We start from the raw sequence: 17,077 nt of genomic DNA, 5'->3' as shown, positions 1-17,077 counted from the left end.
AGAGGGGTGAGACAATGCGGAGAGGCCCAGAGACAAGGATCTAAAAACCTCCCTGAGGCTACCAGCAGCTAGTAAAGAGGTGGGGGCCAGGTCCTTCTCTCCCAGTCCTCAAAGGGAACCAGTCCTGCCAACACCTTGATTTTGGACTCCTGGTCTTCAGAAACGTTAGAAAATACATTTCTGTTGTTTAAGTCACCTAGTATATATTGCATGTGGTACTTTGTCAGAGGAGCCCTATTGCACAGATGAGAAAACTGAGGCCCAAGGAGGTACACCGATTTGCCCAAGGTCCAAGTCAGGACCGGTGTTGGAAACCATGGAGCAGCAGACCTCTGCAGAAGGCAAGTATCTATGGACTCAGAGTTTCAAAGTACAGAGTCTCCTTCAGAGACAAGATGAAGGACTTATGCATTAACCATGTTATTCTATAAACGGCTGCATTATGTCCTAAGGATACCCCCCCTTTGATGTTACAAAGAAGATAATCTCGTCATTGACCTCCGTATGCCATGGGAGCAGCCCTGAAAAAGACACACACACACACACACAAACCCAAAACCAACTCATTGTATTAGAAAGAGCTATTAGTAAAAAAGAAAAAAAGCGGGGGTGGCTTTAGCGGGCAAGACTTTGGCTGCTCTCTAGCAGAAGTTAGCCAGCCAAGATTCCAGAACACGACAAACAGCAAAGTCAGTGACTAGATTGCCCAGGTGGCCCTCCAGACCTGGAGCACCCTCATGGGTCAAAAGTCACCCTCTGAGCGATCTCCTTCTGAGTAAAGAAGGAAGGAGGTACCACTGCCCCTCTCCTGTGTCTCTGAATGCCTGCGACCCTTCAGTGGATGAGCATTTGGGCAGCTTCTTATCAGACTTAGGGATGGGAGAAAGTGTTCAATATTGCGCAACGAAACCTGGTATCTCTTGCTCCCTTGTTGCCCCGAAGCCCATCTCAAATTTTGCTACCTGTCTGCACAGCTGCAGGTGTTCGGCAAGGGCCTTGACCCTGTCTGACTCTCTCCCTCCTCCCTCCCCCTCCTCTCCATTAAGCAACAAGATAAATAACTTTTGTCCCAATTGCTCTCTTAATGCACAGGCTGGAGAAGAAATTAGAATCTCTGTGGAAGGGCGGCATGGGTAGGCAGCCTGACATTGCTGTCATCCTAAAAGCTGGGCGTATTGATTTATTCGTGTACAGCCTTCTGTTTTCCCTGTCACTAGAACGGACTTCTTCCCTCGGTCAGGCCCAGCCAGCAGCACAGAGACACAGAGTGAGATCGTGGGGAAACCTGGGGGTGCAAATGAAGGGCTTTCTGCTCCAGGAGGGCGAATTCCCGCTGCCCAGGACTTGGGGTGTGATGTCAGAGCAGGGGAACATTTCCACAAGGCTGAAGAGCCGAGAGTGAAAATGCATCAGGGAGCCGTGTGCTACTTACAGGACGCGGAGGTTCTTGAGTCCAGCGAAATCCGTCTTGGTGATCCTGGTGATATTATTTCTGTCCAGGTCACTGCAATGGAGAACAAATTTAGGTCCGATGTTTGCGGTTACACTTACAGTCTATGCAACCCAGACCGGCTTAGACTGGAGGGACCGGCTCGTCCGGGAGAAGGCAGTTTCAATGATGAGTGACATCCCCTCAAGCGGGGCCCAAAGAACCCCACGACGCTGTATGGACGAAGCGACCATTATATACGCAGTAGAGCCCTGGTGTATTTCGCTTCCTCGCTTTTGTTGCCCCGTCTTCAGACAACCAGTTTTTTGGAAGCCCCCCTCCCTCAACTCTCAGATCATACCTTGCCAGTGAGGCTGACCCCTCTCCCCGACTCTAGGGATAGGCATCTGATCCAGGCCAGGCTTATAAGCATCTTCACTCCCCGTGACCACACAGTCACTGTTTCGGGAATACATACATGACTCCACCTGCCCACAGCTTTCTCGCCACTGGAGTAGCTAACCACTCTGGATTGCCAGAAACCATCTAGCCACCACGAGGAGAGAACTTTCCAGAGCCAGGAGATGAAGACAGCCCGGCTCCGGGTGCTCTGAGGATCTGGAACCACCCAGGCCTGATGCCAGCTACCTCTGTACTGTGAGATTACATGAGCCCATCTAGCCCATCTCCCTTCTATTTTGTTCTAAATCGGTTTGAACTGAATTTTCGGTCACCTCAAATCAAGATAATCTCGACTGACTTTGGTGCCTACCTACGTACTTGTCTATTTTCCAGCGAGTGTGCAAGCGCTCTGAGAGCAAAGACCATATCTCATCTAACTCCCCAGCCCAGCAGAGCAGACACATGTGCCTGACACAGCGTACTCGCCTATGATAGGTAAAGACAGCTACATGGGACACTCCTGACCCAACCTGTAGGCTGAAACCCTGAGAATGGTCCCTAAGAGAAGAATTTGTCATGGAAGAACTCGAAGCGTTACGGTTGGATCGGGATCAAGGCAAAGGAGGCACCTTGGGTGGCAGAAAACCAGGATTGGGGAAAACCAAACTCAAGAATGAACCTGTGGGGAGGAGTTCCCACTGTGGCTCAGTGGATTAAGAACCCAACATAGTGTTAAGGATTCCCCCCGCTCAGTGGGTTAAGGATCCTGTGTTGCCGCAAGCGGCAGGGTAGGTCGCAGATGCAGCTTGGATCCCACGTGGCTGTGGCGTAGGCCGGCGGCTGTGGCTCTGAATCAACCCCTAGTCTGGGAATTTCCATATGCCGCCTGTGCAGCCTTAAAAGAAAAGTGGGGAATGAAACTCTGAACTGTAATCAATGTTGTGTCCACTAAAATCATCTAAGAAAGCTGTACGCAAAAAAAAATAAGTAAATAAAAAGGACCACAAATAGCACGTTCGCTGTTCTTAAGAATGGAGACTGAATCATTACTTCCTATTTACCATGCCTTCCTGATCAGCAACTTCTCAGGATTTTGGCCAAGCTGGAATTTCGACAAGGTATCTATAAATTAGCTTTGCTCTTAGAACATTTAGGTCCTAAGAGGCCATTCTCCCCAGGCCAGATCCCATCCTTCCGTTCGCTGCTTCTTTGGTTCTCCTGGCCAGGTCCTAACGCTGCCTTCCTGCTATGCTATCTCAGAAAGACCTCTGAGTTCTCAAGTGGCATCCAACGAAAAGGGAAACAACTTTCAGATTTAGCACTTTGTAAAAGGCAAAAAAAAAAAAAAAAAAAAAAATCAAGCTGGAGGAGGGACTGCTCTCCCGATTTCAAAAACCATAAAGAAAAATCCCGTGAGTCCCTGAGCCACGTCTAAGCAGCAGGGAACCAACCCCCTTCCTCATCCAGTTTTCCGCTATCTCAAACAGCCATCACGGTTGTTTCTTATTAAGGAGCCGGGATGGAGCGAGGCAGTAGTGAGACGTCTAAGCGGCGAGCTGGTAGAGAGCATGTGCGAGTTACACGGGTCAAGCAAGGGGGTTCATGCGAGGACTGGCCGCTGGCCGCAGGCCGCAGACAGGAATCTGCCCGCTCACAATCACCTCCCACCTCCGCTGGGAAGGATAGGATGTCTGGGGACCTTGACAACTGCGAATATGACGATGCAACTGAGGGTTTAATTACCAGGCACGGCATGGGGAGAACTCAGCGGCTCGTGCTAGTGGCTGCGGCACCAAATTTTTCAATTAATATTTACTTATGAGAGGACACAACATGTGGCGCCGAAATGCGGAGGGCCTGAGGGCAGGGGTTCGAGCCGGGACCGTGGGGTTGCCCCAGGCACAGAGTCAGTGTTCCGAAGCCGAGCTTCAGAGGGAAGCAGCGCTGAGTTGGAATCTGTGCCCGGCCACTGACTGAGGGACTTAAGGGCAGTTCATCTCTGAGGCTCAGTTTCTCCGTCTACAAAACGAGGGCGACAGTCTCGACTGCAAGAAGTTTCATGAGGATAAATGAAGGGATGCAGCCACAGCGCTTCTCAGACACTTGTTACATACTCGACAATGGCAGTGCTTGTTACCGTAATCAGCTGATCTGAATTTCCCCCCATCCCTCCCGTTCTCTCACCCCCCCCCCAAGCTTCCACGCTGAAATTTCAGAGCACCAAGAGCACATGACAGCCCCTAATTATGTGCCTTAGACATGAGTCCTGGGATTCCCCCCAGGAGACGCTGCTGGTGTGCTATCTTCCTTTAGGTGAGAAGTGGGGTGCATTTGGTAGCTGGTAGATACAGTGACAGCACCAAGAGTGGCCTCTCGCTGCCTCTCTCTGGCAGCATGTCTGTGACACCTGTGTCCCTGGTATCTGGCTGCAGAGAGAAGGGTGGGGAGAGAGCTCTGCTGTCTCTCTGCCCCCACCCCTACCCCGCGAGTAAGGTCAGAGAACACATGGGCTTTGAGGGGACACAGTCAGGGTTCAAATCTCTGTGCCATCCCCCCCCCCACTCCAAGCTGTGTGAGTTTGAGTAACTTCATTTCTCTAAGCTTCCTCCCTTTCCAGAACCCTCCTGCAGACCCTGGAATGGGGAGGGCAGAGCCTGGATTAACCGAAAAATGGGAACTAAGGAACTTGACCCTGAGGAGAGGCTGCACCACCTCATGTGCCATCCCTCCCCCAGCCCCATCATGCCAGTCCAGCCTCCTCTGGATGTTTAGCCAGATTTCTCTGAGGAAACCAGGGTAAGCGGTATACCATCCGCTGGCACGAATGGCCCCCTCTAGGTGACCCTAAGTGGAGAAACCATCACAGCTTCTAGATGGGAGGGGAAGAAGGGGGGCCGACTTGAGACAGGTGCACAAATGGTTTCTCTGACACACCTGCCAACAAGAGGTGGCATCTACGCCCCTGCCCCTTGAACCTGAGCAGGCCTTTGTGACTGCTTGGGCGAACAGGATTATGGCAGAAGCCATGCTGCCTAATTTCTGAGACTACATTAGAAGAAGCAGTAAGCGACGGCCCGGCTCTTTTCTCAGAGCGCTTGCATTGGAGCCCTGAGCTGCCACGTGAGATCAGAAGACCGGGCATCTTCACGGCTAAGACCATGCAGGACTGGAGAGACAGAGAGAGGCCTGAGGAGCCTCAGCTGACATTTGCTGGACCCACACTGTGAACCAGGTGCTGTACCAAGCACTTCATGTCTATTCTCTCTAATCCAGACGGCAACCACACGTGCCAGGGACTGTTATTATCCCACTTTTCACACGGGGAAGCTGAAGCTTAGTTTCTCCAAGTTGCCACTGCGCAAGATTTTATCAATAAAGCAACTTGCCGTGAGGTCACACAAGTAAGTGTAAGTGGCAAGGCTGGGATTGGAACCTGGGCTCTTTGCATGCAGAGGCCATGTTTTTAACCCTCACATCAGGCTGCTTATCGCCACCACTTTCTACTGCATCAGGGTAACCAACAACTACACGAAAAGTGAATGAATAAATTAACAGAACAGAACAGAATTTCTCATCACTTGTCTTAAAGAAAGCGAAGGGATCCTCCCAGTGGCTTTGCTGCTCGCCGCTCGAGCCAAGGTGGCACAGGTGCATCCTGTCTCCCAGCGGTATCCGGACCAGTGCGAGGGCTGAGCCTCTTTGCAAACTCCAGCGAAAGGGGCGTTCTTGCTTTTTCTGCCCATGTCTGGTCTCTGCCATGCTGGCCCATCCTCTGCCACACTGCCTTCAGCAAGAGGCAGCATCTTGGTAAACTCTGCATTATTTTTCCTCACCCCAATCAGGGAAGCATAAACCAAGACTGGGACTTGGGGCTTTGCGGTATTTTCACATCTGTTTGACACTTTGGGTGGGGTGGGGAGGCAGTGTGGTTGAGAACACCACTGGAAAGAATGGAACATAAATGTTCCAGGGCAGGCCACTGTCCCTGTCTTGGCACATATATATTCATCCTTCTTTGGCTCATTCTATGGCATCCTCGCAAACTTTTCTTTTTGCTGGGGCACATCTGGGAAGGGAGAGGAGCAAAAAGCAACCCCCGGGAAAGAGGCAGGAGAGTGGAGAAAAGGACTTTGGTCGTAAGCCCAGAAGATGGGGACCTGAGTCCCCACGTCCTCACTTCTTCGCGTGTGACTTGGAGGAAGTCACTTTACTGAGCCCCAGCGTTTGGTATGGTTATTGAGACTTTTGTAGAGTACAACCCAAAATACCAGCTCTATAGGACTGCTCTGATGCTCAGGAGATAAAGCATGAGGAAGTACTTTCTAAACAGCATTTGGGGGCATTCCCTGGTGGCCTAGTGGTTAAGGATCTGGAGTTGTCACTGTCACAGCTCGGGTTTGATCCGTGGCCGGGAAACGTCTGCATGCCACAGGCGTGGCCAAAAATGACATATATAACAATAAAAGTTAACAATTTAAAAAACAGGATTCAGAGTGGTTAAATTCCACCCACAGCCAACAAAAGGTTGGAAGAGGATGCAGAGGTGTAGGTTAGGACTGGATGCACCAAAGACATTTACCTGTGATGGTGAAACACAGAGTCACAGAACACACGCCATCAGTTCAGACCAGACTTTAAGACTAGCTGCCCCCTCAATGACCAGTGTATACAGACTGCTGCTTTCTGGGTTTCAGGAAAAAAGATAAGGTCTCAACATATGGTGAACTTGAAAGGGCTGCCCTACACTATAGTAGTGTCCTATTGCCAGCGTATACAGACAGAGGTTAATAGGTAACTCAAAGTGGGCATGATGTCCAGGGGGTACTTGTGATGGGCAGGAGGCCATATTCATGCTCCCTAAAGTCTTGACCATTTTGACATCTATATTCCTCATATTTCGGGGCCCAGACCAAGTGGGCTTAGAAAGTATGGCTGGGTGCTTGTCATCAGGGCGCTTGAAGTCCAGTTGGGATGGACAAAGACTTAGAGGACACTTAGAGAATGATGTAAGAATGTGCAAAATTCAATGTTTAGAGATGTGCTCTAGAGTCCGTGGAGATGGAGTTCCTGTCGTGGCGCAGTGGTTAACGAATCTGACTAGGAACCATGAGGTTGCAGGTTCAATCCCTGGCCTCACTCAGTGGGTTGGGGATCTGGCATTGCCGTGAGCTGTGGTGCAGGTCGCAGAGGCGCCTTGGCGCCTGTGTTGCTGTGGCTCTGGCGTAGGCCGGTGGCTACAGCTCCAATTAAACCCCTAGCCTGGGAACCTCCATATGCCATGGCTGCAGCCCTAGAAAAGACAAAAAAAAAAAAAAAAAAAAAAGAGTCCATGGAGAGTGGGCTGGCAGAGATTTGAGAGAGCTGTGAGAGCGGGAACTCAGAGAGGAGACCCCTGCAGCAGATGGGAAGGAAGTGGGGGTGTGGTGACAGCAGGGGCCATGGCAGGATCACAGACAAGTGGAAGGTCTGAGGATGGGGGGCAGGGGACAGCGAGCTCCTGAATCAGCCTTCGCATGGTGTGATGCACTCACATCAAGATCCCACACACTGATGGCCAAAAAGCACAGGAAAAGATGCTCAATGTCGTTAGTTATTAGAGAAATGCAAGTCAAAACTACAATGAGGGACCACCTCACACCAGTCAGAATGGCCATCATCAAAAAGTCTACAATCGGAGTTCCCGTCGTGGCTCAGTGGTTAACAAATCCGACTAGGAACCATGAGGTTGCAGGTTCCATCCCTGGCCTCGCTCAGTTTGATCCAGCGTTGCCGTGAGCTGTGGTGTAGGTCGCAGACATGGCTCAGATGTGGCATTGCTGTGGCTGTGGCACAGGCCAGCAGCTACAGCTCCGATTAGACCCCTAGCCTGGGAACCTCCATATGCCACAGGAGCGGCCCTAAAAAAGGCCAAAAAAAAAAAAGTTTACAAGCAATAAGTGCTTGGGGTGTAGGTAAAATGGAGCCCTCCAACACTATTGGTGGGACTGAAAATTGGTGCAACCACTATGGAGACCAGCTTGGAGGTTCCTTAAAAAACTAAATACAGAACTACCATATGATCCAGCAATCCCACTTCTGGCCATATATCTAGAGGAAACCATAATCTGAAAAGATACACATACCCCAATGCTCACTGAAGCACTATTTTCAATAGCCAAGACATGGAAGCAACCTAAATGTCCATCAACGGAGGCTTGAATAAAGAAGATGTGGTACATATATGCAATGGAATATTACCTGGCCATAAAAAATGAAATAATGTCATTTTCAGCAACAGGGATGGACGCAGAAATTATCATATTAAGTGAAATAAGCCAGGAAGAGAAAGGCAAATATATGATACTACTTATACGTGGAATCTAAAAGAAATGATACAAAAGAACTTGTTTATAGGACAGAAACAGACTCAAAGATTTCAAGGTCAAACTTAGGGTTACCAAAGGGGAAACCGAGGCAGGGAGAGACAAACTGGGAGGATGGGGTAATAGCACACACACGTTACTACATCTAGGGTAGATAACTAACAGGGACCTACGGTAGAGCCCAGGGAGGTCTACTCGGTGTTCTGTAAATCATCTATATGGGAAACAAGGATAGATATATGTGTATGTACAACTGATTCACTTTGCTTAAAACTAAAGCTAATCCAACTTTGTAAATCAACTATACCCCCCAAAATTTTTTGAAAAAAGAGATCCCACAGATGGATTTGGGGAATCAGCTCAGGAAAGAGGTAGGAGGGGCCAGAATTACAACATCTCTTGTTTAGCCTGACCCCTTATGTACAGTCAGCAAAGGAGAGGTTCCACCCAAACCAGAAGATGGTGAGGGGCTCTGGTCTCGTTTCCGCTCGTCACCATTTTCCAACCTGGAGGCTGACCACCTGAATGGACCACCCTGCGGGGCTGGCTCTGGGACTCTTTCCTTCCCTTTGAGTTGAACAAGAGATGGGAGGAAGGGAGGAGAGGGAGGATGAGCCTTCATTCTCCTGGTTCCTGCCCTGAGAAGTCACCCAGGTTAGCTAGTGAGGCCACCAAAGGTCATGGCCCCTCCTCATGACCGACCACTCCCTTGCCTAGAACTACTCTGCCTCTTCTCCTCTCTTCTGATTTAGGGAAGGTAATGGCTCCATCACGTCTAGTCCCGGATCCCTGAGCCACAGGCACACCTTTGAAATAACTCCTTGCAAATCAACCCTCCTTAAATAATACTGGTTTGAGTTTTTCCACCTGTTTTTCTGTTTCTGACCAATACAACATTCATTCAACAAACATATCTTGACCATCAAGAGTCAGGTTATGGACTAAATTCTGGGAAACAGGAATAAACAAAGACTGGCATGATCCTACCCTTAAGCAACTCAGCATTTAGAGGGGAAGAAATAAATAAAGGCTCAAATACCACAGACTGCGCTAAATATTCTACACCAGAGGTTCGCAAACTTTTTAAGGGCCAGATAATCAATAATTTAGATTCTGCCAGCTATGTTTCCTACTTCAACCACTCAACTTCTTCCTGGCCTGTAAGCAGCCACAGAGGAGACACAGACTAATGGGTGTGGATGTGTGCCAATAAAACTTTACAAAACAGGCTGAAAGCTGGATTTGGCCTGGAGGGTGTAGTGTGCAGACTCCTGCTCTACACTGTGCCGAGGGTATAAACAAAAGCTTATGGGAGGGTATGCACCTCACGCCAGTCAGAATGGCCATCATTAATAAGTCCACAAATAACACATGCTGGAGAGGGTGTGGAGAAAAGGGAACTCTCCTGCACCCTTGGTGGGAATGTAAATTGATACAACTACTACAGAAAACAGTATGAAGGCACCTTAGAAAACTAAATACAGAACTACCATATGACCACCTGGCAATCCCACTCTTGGGCATGTATCTGGACAAAACATTCCTTGAAAAAGACACATGCACCTGTATGTTCACTGCAGCACTATTCACAATAGCCAAGACATGGAAACAACCCAAATGTCCATCAACAGATTACTGGATTAAGAAGATGTGGTATATACACACAATGGAATACTACTCGGCCATAAAAAAGAACAAAATAATGCCATTTGCAGCAACATGGATGGAACTAGAGACTCTCATACTAAGTGAAGCAAGCCAGAAAGAGAAAGACACATACCATATGATATCACTTGTATCTGGAATCTAATATATGGCACAAATAAACCTTTCCACAGAGAAGAAACCCATGGACTTGGAGAACAGACTTGTGGTTGCTGAGGGGGAGGGAGTGGGATGGACTGGGGGTTTGGGGTTAGTAGATGCAAACTATTGCCTTTGGAATGGATAAGCAATGAGGTCCTGCTGTGTAGCACTGGGAACTATATCTAGTCACTTATGAGGGAGCATAATAATGTGAGAAAAAAGAATGTACATATGTATGTGTGACTGGCTCACCTTGCTGTAGAGTAGAAATGACAGAACACTTGTAAAGCAGCTATCATGGAAAAAAATAAAAATCATTAAAATAAAAACAAAGGCTATGGCAGGGTATGGAGGAAAGAGCCCTGAGTAATTGGGCTTTAGGGGTGAGGCGAGGCTTCTACGGAAAAAGTAACATTTTAATTGAGACTACGAGAATGACTCAGCCATAGCCAGGTTGGTTGGCATGGGAATAGGGGAGAGGGAGAAAGGGAGATTCCAGTAAAAGAAACAGCAAGTGTAACAACCCAGAAGCACCCGCCTCAGGGTAACTGCAAGCAGCTATGTTCAGCTGCTACCAGCATGTTGGGGAGGGTGGGGGTGGGGAGCAGGACAGGCCTTCTTTCCCTCCTTCCTCCCCCCACCCCCCCTTGCCGCCATCCTGTCTTCCTACACTGTGCCTTTACTAAACACTACTCTGACCCTGGCACTGTCCTGTGCCAGGATAGCGTACTGAACAACAAAAAGTTCTTTCCAGGAGCTCCTTGATTCCTGCCATGGCCCCTGCTGGCACTTTCTTTTCTTTTTTTTTTTTTTTTTTTTTTTTTTTTAGGGCTGCATCCACTGCGTATGGAAGTTTCTGGGCTAGGGGTCAAATTGGAGCTACAGCTGCTGGCCTAGGCCACAGCCACACCCATGCCTAATTCGAGCCACATCTGCCACCTACGCCACTGCTTGTGGCAATGCTGGATCCCTAAGCCACGGAGCAAGGCCAGGGATAGAACTTGCATCCTCATGGATACTAGTCAGGTTCTTAATGCACTGAGTCACAATGGGAACTCCAGGCATTTTTAATTCTCTTAGAGAGTGTGGCAGATAACTTTGAGAGCGCCTCTGCGATCCCTGCCTCCTGGTCTTAGCATCTTGCGTGACCCCTCTTCACGGGCAGGCCCTGTTGACTTGCTTCTCACCAATCTAATGTCACAAAGGTGACAAGAGGTCACTTCTCTGATTACATTTCATATGACGGTAGTGCCCATCTGACTTGGGGGCCCCTTCCCTCGCTATCTGTGATGAAGCAGCAGCATGTTAGGGGGGCCAGTCGGGCCAGGAGCTGAGGGCAGCCTCTACAAACAGTGAGTGAGGAATGCAGGGCCTCCAGCAAGAGCCCGAGGCCCTCAGTCCAACAGGCTGCAAGGGGCTGAATCCTGCCAACAACCTCCAGAGTTTAGACCGTGGGTCCGTCCCCAGGTGAGCCTTCACATGACAGCCCCACCAACCAGTGAACTGCAGCTTTGGGAGACCCTGAAGCAGAGGCCCCCAGCTCACAGCGGGTAAAAAGTGGGAGCTGCTCACAGCAGCCAAGCGTGTGGTAAGACCACCAGGCCACAGCAGGCAACTATCGCAGTGGAACACGGGCGACCACGAACAGACGGCCGACGACAGGCTACGAGGAAGCAACCAGAACATCATTTCAGGGTGAGCTGAAGCGAGTGCAGGTGGGTGGGAAGCTCAGGGGCACTCGCAAGGGTGGCCAAGAGGGGCCTCTCTTCGGGCCAGACTTTGGTCTGAGACTCTGAGCAGGAACCAGATGAAGGGGCAAGGAAGGGAAATTTCCAAGTGGAGGAACAGAAACACAGAGACTTTCTGCACAGAGAGGGCACGGGAAGGGTCGAAGCACCAGAAAGGAGGTCCACATGCCTGGAGCAGGATGGCACCAGACGGGACCCAGAGACAGGTGGCACCCAGCCTGCGGGGCGGCTCTGGGGCCTCCTTCAAGCCCTCAGCACTCAGACCCACAGGAGGGCTCAAGCAGGGACGTGACGGACCTCGCAGCCCTCCGCCTCTTTCCCCGACATCGGACCTGCCCCCCACAACCAGGTGACTCTCCGCCGAATGCCGCTTCCTTTCCCGGCGCCACTGCACAGCAGGCAGGTGGATCGCGTTGCTGTGTTCAGCCTGCCTCATTTCATTCTTCTTTCTTTCGGTCCACAGACACTTCCTGAGCACCGAGCAGATCAAGAACTGTGCTAGAACTAGTACGTTTAGAATGAAGCGATGGGGTCCTACCGTGCAGCGCAGGGAACTAGGTCCAATCTTCTGGGCAGAACACGATGGAAGATGGAATGAGAACAAGAGTATATATCCATATAATACATTATTATATATAATAAGTAGTATTATACAATTATAGACTATGTAATATATACATGGATGACTGGGTCACCAGGCTGTACAGCAGAAATTGACACAACACTGTAAATCAACGACACTCTTGAGAAAAAAAAAAGAACTGTGCGAGGCACTCCATCGGCACCTACATCCCTGCTATCTGCTGGCCCCCAGAGCCCTTCACATCCTCTCCCCATCAAGTGCTACGCTTCTGTGTTTGGTTGAATTATGTGCCCTCAGAAGCTATGTCGAGGCCGTAATTCCCGGTACTTGTGAACATGGAGATAGGGTCTTTGCAGATGTCGTCAAGTTAAACAAGGCCATTAGGGTGGGCCCTAGTCCACTGTAACTGGAGCGCTTAGAGGAGGGAGAGACAGAGAGGGGACACTAGGTGACGACAGAGATAGGAGTGATGCCGCTCCAAGCCAAGGGCTGCCAAGGACCCCTGGCCACCACCGGGAGCTACGAAGAGGCAGGGACCCTCCCATAGAGCCATCGGAGTGAGCACAGCCCTGGACATCAGACCTGAGCCTGCAGCACGGTGACACAACACGCTTCCGGAGTTTGAAGCCACTGGGTTTACGGTATTGTGTTAGGGCAGCTCCAGGAAACCCATACCCCCTCTTTTCAGGCTTTGGGAAGCCGCCCAGCCCTGCTCTCCGCAGGGCTCCCAGCCTCTCCATCTCATGCTGATCTCTCCCTGCCCCGAACTTCTGAACCTGCAGCACTGAGCCTCTGCACAACTCATTTTGGTCTTTCATCGCACTGCCTGCCACCTCGTGTGCTGCTGCCTGTTTCCTGTGTGTCTGCCTCGTCTCCCAAAGGTACGCGAAGCTCTGTGGGCGCCAAGACCACAGTCTACACCCCTCGCTTCCTCCCAGACACCTTGGGTGAAGCGGGGCTCCCTTGGAGATGCTCAGGGACATGTCCACTTGTTTTCTTTGGCTTCTGGGATGAAGAGTTTTGTTTTGCTTTTTGAAAACATTTTGCACTGTGCTCATTAGTACTGTCAATGTTTTCCAGGGTAAATATGGATTACTCATACACCTCCCTTTCCTCTCGAAAAAAAAAAAAAATGTTGAAAAAAGTGGTCCAGTTGAAATAAGACTCTCCCCACAGTGCAAGTGACCTGCAGGGCTAAAGCCATTCAAGACTCTGGAAATCTCGCCAAAGGCAAACGTTCCTGGACAAGCCCAAGGGCAATTCTTAGGAGCAGCTCAGCCTGCCCTTTTACGAACGGGGGTCTTTCTTTGCTTCCTCTCTCAGCCCAAAGGACCTAATGTCATCCATCCATCTTCCCTGATGGACGAGAGAAAACAGCGTGTGTTCAAGAACCGTCAAACGAGCATCCCACCAGGTCACAGACAGCCGTGTTTCTGCACAGATCGCCCATCACTGAGTTCCTGCCTCCTGCTTTACCTCTCCCGACTCGCCCAACAGGAGGCCTGATTCAATTATTCTCCGACTTTTACACTTCATTCTCATCAGTTACATAACCACGTACAAGTTTCCAAACACACAGGCGCATCTGGGAGAGAAATGGCTGAATCCGATTTTGCAAACTGGCTTCACACTACTTCAGTTGTTTGGGAACTAAGCCTCCCTGGGCTGCATGTCTGTCTTGGCAACACGCTCGCATATATAATTATACACCTGCAAAAGTTTGCAGCCAGTGCCGGGCAGACAGCTACCTGCAGGGAGGAGGACAGGCCAGACGGAGGGGCAACATGGATGCACGGATGCAGAGGTGGATGCTGTGCGGACGGCCCTGCGGGGGAGGGGGCCGTGGGGGCTGACTCTTGCCCTCCCTGCTGCAGGAGGGCTCCTGAGGCCGCTCTCTGGCTCTGTTTGGCTTCTTCCTCCAGCCGGAACGGGCATACCTGGGGCATATTTAGCTCTTGGCTGGAGGTGACAGAGTAAAACTTGCAAACGGGTAACCCACGGGCCAATGCTGGCCCAGAGACATGTTTGGTCCGGTCCTCAGTGTGACTTTCACATTTGAAAAATTAACTGCCAACTTGGGAGCATTTCACACACCAATCTGGAATTCTGGCTTGTCTCCCCCAAATCAGATGATGTGTCAACCCTGGGCTTTCGTGGTCACAGTGAATTGTTAAGAGGCAACTGCCCAATTTGGACAAGGCAGGTGCTCCAATAATCATCAGTCCCATTCCCCTGCTTGGCTCATTTATGTCACTTGCCTGGTTCTTACAGGAACCTGAGTTCGAGATCCTTGCTCAGGAGCCTAGCGTCTAAGAAAGTAGCCTGGGCTCAAGTCTTACCAAAGAGTAGTGTGATTTTAGACAACCCATCTCTCATCTTTGGTTTTTCTCATCTATAAAATGGGGAGAATAAGAGTACCTACCTTCTAGGACCTTGTGGGGATTCAACGAGTTGATAAAGTATTCTAGCACAGGGCGGGTCCCATAAAAATTACTGAGTAAGAAGCCATTCCCATCCATGGGATGAGTATTATTCCTGCAAAATGCGAGCACAAGCAAGATGGACAAGGGGTGGGTGGGACCTTGGTGCTTAACTGACCTTGAAGCGGCACCTGGTCTAATCCACAGCTCTTCCTGGTCCATCCAGACACATCATCCTTCCAAAGCACCCACAGAGATCTCTCTCTCCATTCATGACACACCCCAGCACACCTCAAGCCTCACTCTCACAAAATAGAAGATGAAAAATAAATCCTTCCTGAATTATTCCTGTGATGACTTAAGGAAACTCATTCCATTCTAAGCAAGAACCACTAGGCAATGACTATCAATCCAAAAGGGTCACCCTTTATGTCCCACTTTATCATGCCCAGAATTCTCAAACTCTTCCCAGAAGGTCTCTTCTCAAAACCCTTCTCCACACTGCAACTGAGAGCCTGTGAAGCATGGCTCTGCAAATCCCCTGGAGAAGCAGACATCTCAGAAGGGGCTGGGGTCAGCCTTGGGAAACGTGGGCAGAGATGTCAGCACACGGGATGGCAGAAACGATGCTATGTGTTAACCAATTTCACTTTCCTCCTGGGAAACAGTAAGGTTGAATTTCCCAGCATTCCTTATATCAAGGCAGGACTGGGTGACTGATTTCAGATTAAAGGAATGTGGATGGAAGTAAAATATGCCCTTTTCAGGCAAAGGCATAAAATGTCCTGCCTAAAATCACACTCTCTTCCCTTCTCATGTCTCCCCTCACTCGCAGGCTGCATGGCAGATACAGTGGTATCCCCAGATGGAAGGAGCCAGGGTTCCTGAGTGACAATGTGGAGCAGAGGCCACCCACCACAGCCCAGATATGAGGAAGGGATACAACTTTATTGCATTTTGCCACTGATATATCTGGGCTTATTTGTTCCTGCAGCACAATCCTGTCTGTGCTGACTGATGCACACAGTGATATGGCAGACTGGGAAAGAAAATTCTAGAAGTGGAACCTCCATAATCTTTCTCTGTGCTCTAACTCAGGGTATGACCTTGGAGAAGCTATCTTCTCCCACTTTAAAAGGAGGAAAATAGGAGCTCCCATTGTGGCCCAGCAGGTTAAGGACCCAACACTGTCTCTGTGAAAATGAGGGTTCAGTCCCCATTCTCCATCAGTGGGCTAAGGATCTGGTGTTGCCACAAGCAGTGGTGTAGGCCTGAGCTGCAGCTCCAATTCAACCCCTAGCCCTGGAACTTTTATATGCCACAGGTGTAACCATAAGAAGGAAAAAATAAAGGAAAATAAACTGATTGGTCCCTCAGGGTCAGAATCTCATGGACCCTGAATTATCCCCCATAATAATTTTCAAAGACTTTGAACTTTATTAATACACATTACCTTATACTACACTTTTTTTTTATAAGGCCACCTAACTTCTAATCGACAGAAGACATGAGCTGCAGCCAGCCCCGATGAGGGCCTATATAAATATCTGCGGAATGAATAATTATTATGCAATAGCAGCAAGTACTGGCTGTTCAGCTTGTGCCAAATACCATGCTAAGCATTCACCTTCAGAGCCTCTGTGGTCCTCAAAACCCATCTGCAAGGTTGATGCTATTATTAGTTCCATTTTACGGATGAAAAAATGGAGGCAGGGCCGTATCTTATTTATGCTTGAACCCCGAGGGTTCAGCAAAGTGTCCGGCAGATGGAAGGCACAAGTAAACATCTGCATACTGAATGATCTCAACGTGGGCTCTTTACTGACAGTGTTCACTGAGGTTACATTTGCCCGTCGTTGACAATGGCTTGAGATCCCACGTGGGTAACCCCATCTCCTTTATAGCAGTAAATCTGGACATCCGTTAGAGCTACGAGTGATCAGGCAGTGTATCACCCAGACTTCAATGATTCTGAGTCAAGGGGGATGCCATTAATAATTACATCAAAAAAACAGGCTCTATCCTGAGCAAATCAACACAATATTCATACCCACCAGAGCCAAACAGTACCTGTGACAGAGGCAAATGACAAAGGGTTCACAGGGGGGCCTGGTCGCCCACTGTGTTTTTGTTCTGAAGGAGCCCCCTCCTCGTCCACTTGGGCCGCTGACCACTTCAAAGTCTATGCTGTTTGCAGGACAGGTCATGGTTAAGTGTCCTTCCCCGAACAGTAACACACCTCCAAGCCCGACCGGCCGCGGAATACACACACTATTAACTTTTAATATAGGTGCAGTAATCACTTTAAGAAAACAGGAAGGAGCAGC

At 49.5% G+C, this 17,077-nt stretch overlaps 1 protein-coding gene across 19 annotated transcripts in view; it reads right to left on the bottom strand.

The window, feature by feature from the left end:
- Positions 1-17,077, bottom strand: part of SLIT3 (slit guidance ligand 3) — a 914,676-nt gene that overhangs the window by 610,586 nt on the left and 287,013 nt on the right. For all 19 annotated transcript variants that reach the window (XM_085001790.1, XM_085001791.1, XM_085001793.1 and 16 more), the window contains one exon: positions 1,433-1,504. In XM_085001790.1, coding sequence (XP_084857916.1) covers positions 1,433-1,504 — 72 coding nt within the window. The remainder of the gene's footprint in view (positions 1-1,432; positions 1,505-17,077) is intronic.

This window comes from Sus scrofa, chromosome 16 (genome assembly GCF_054392235.1).
Source record: "Sus scrofa isolate SSC_HxYL_T2T_F1_AM1 chromosome 16, Sscrofa_HxYL_maternal_Yorkshire_Landrace_v2.0, whole genome shotgun sequence".
NCBI classification, from domain to species: domain Eukaryota; kingdom Metazoa; phylum Chordata; class Mammalia; order Artiodactyla; family Suidae; genus Sus; species Sus scrofa.
This window is presented reverse-complemented; position numbering and strand designations above follow the sequence as displayed.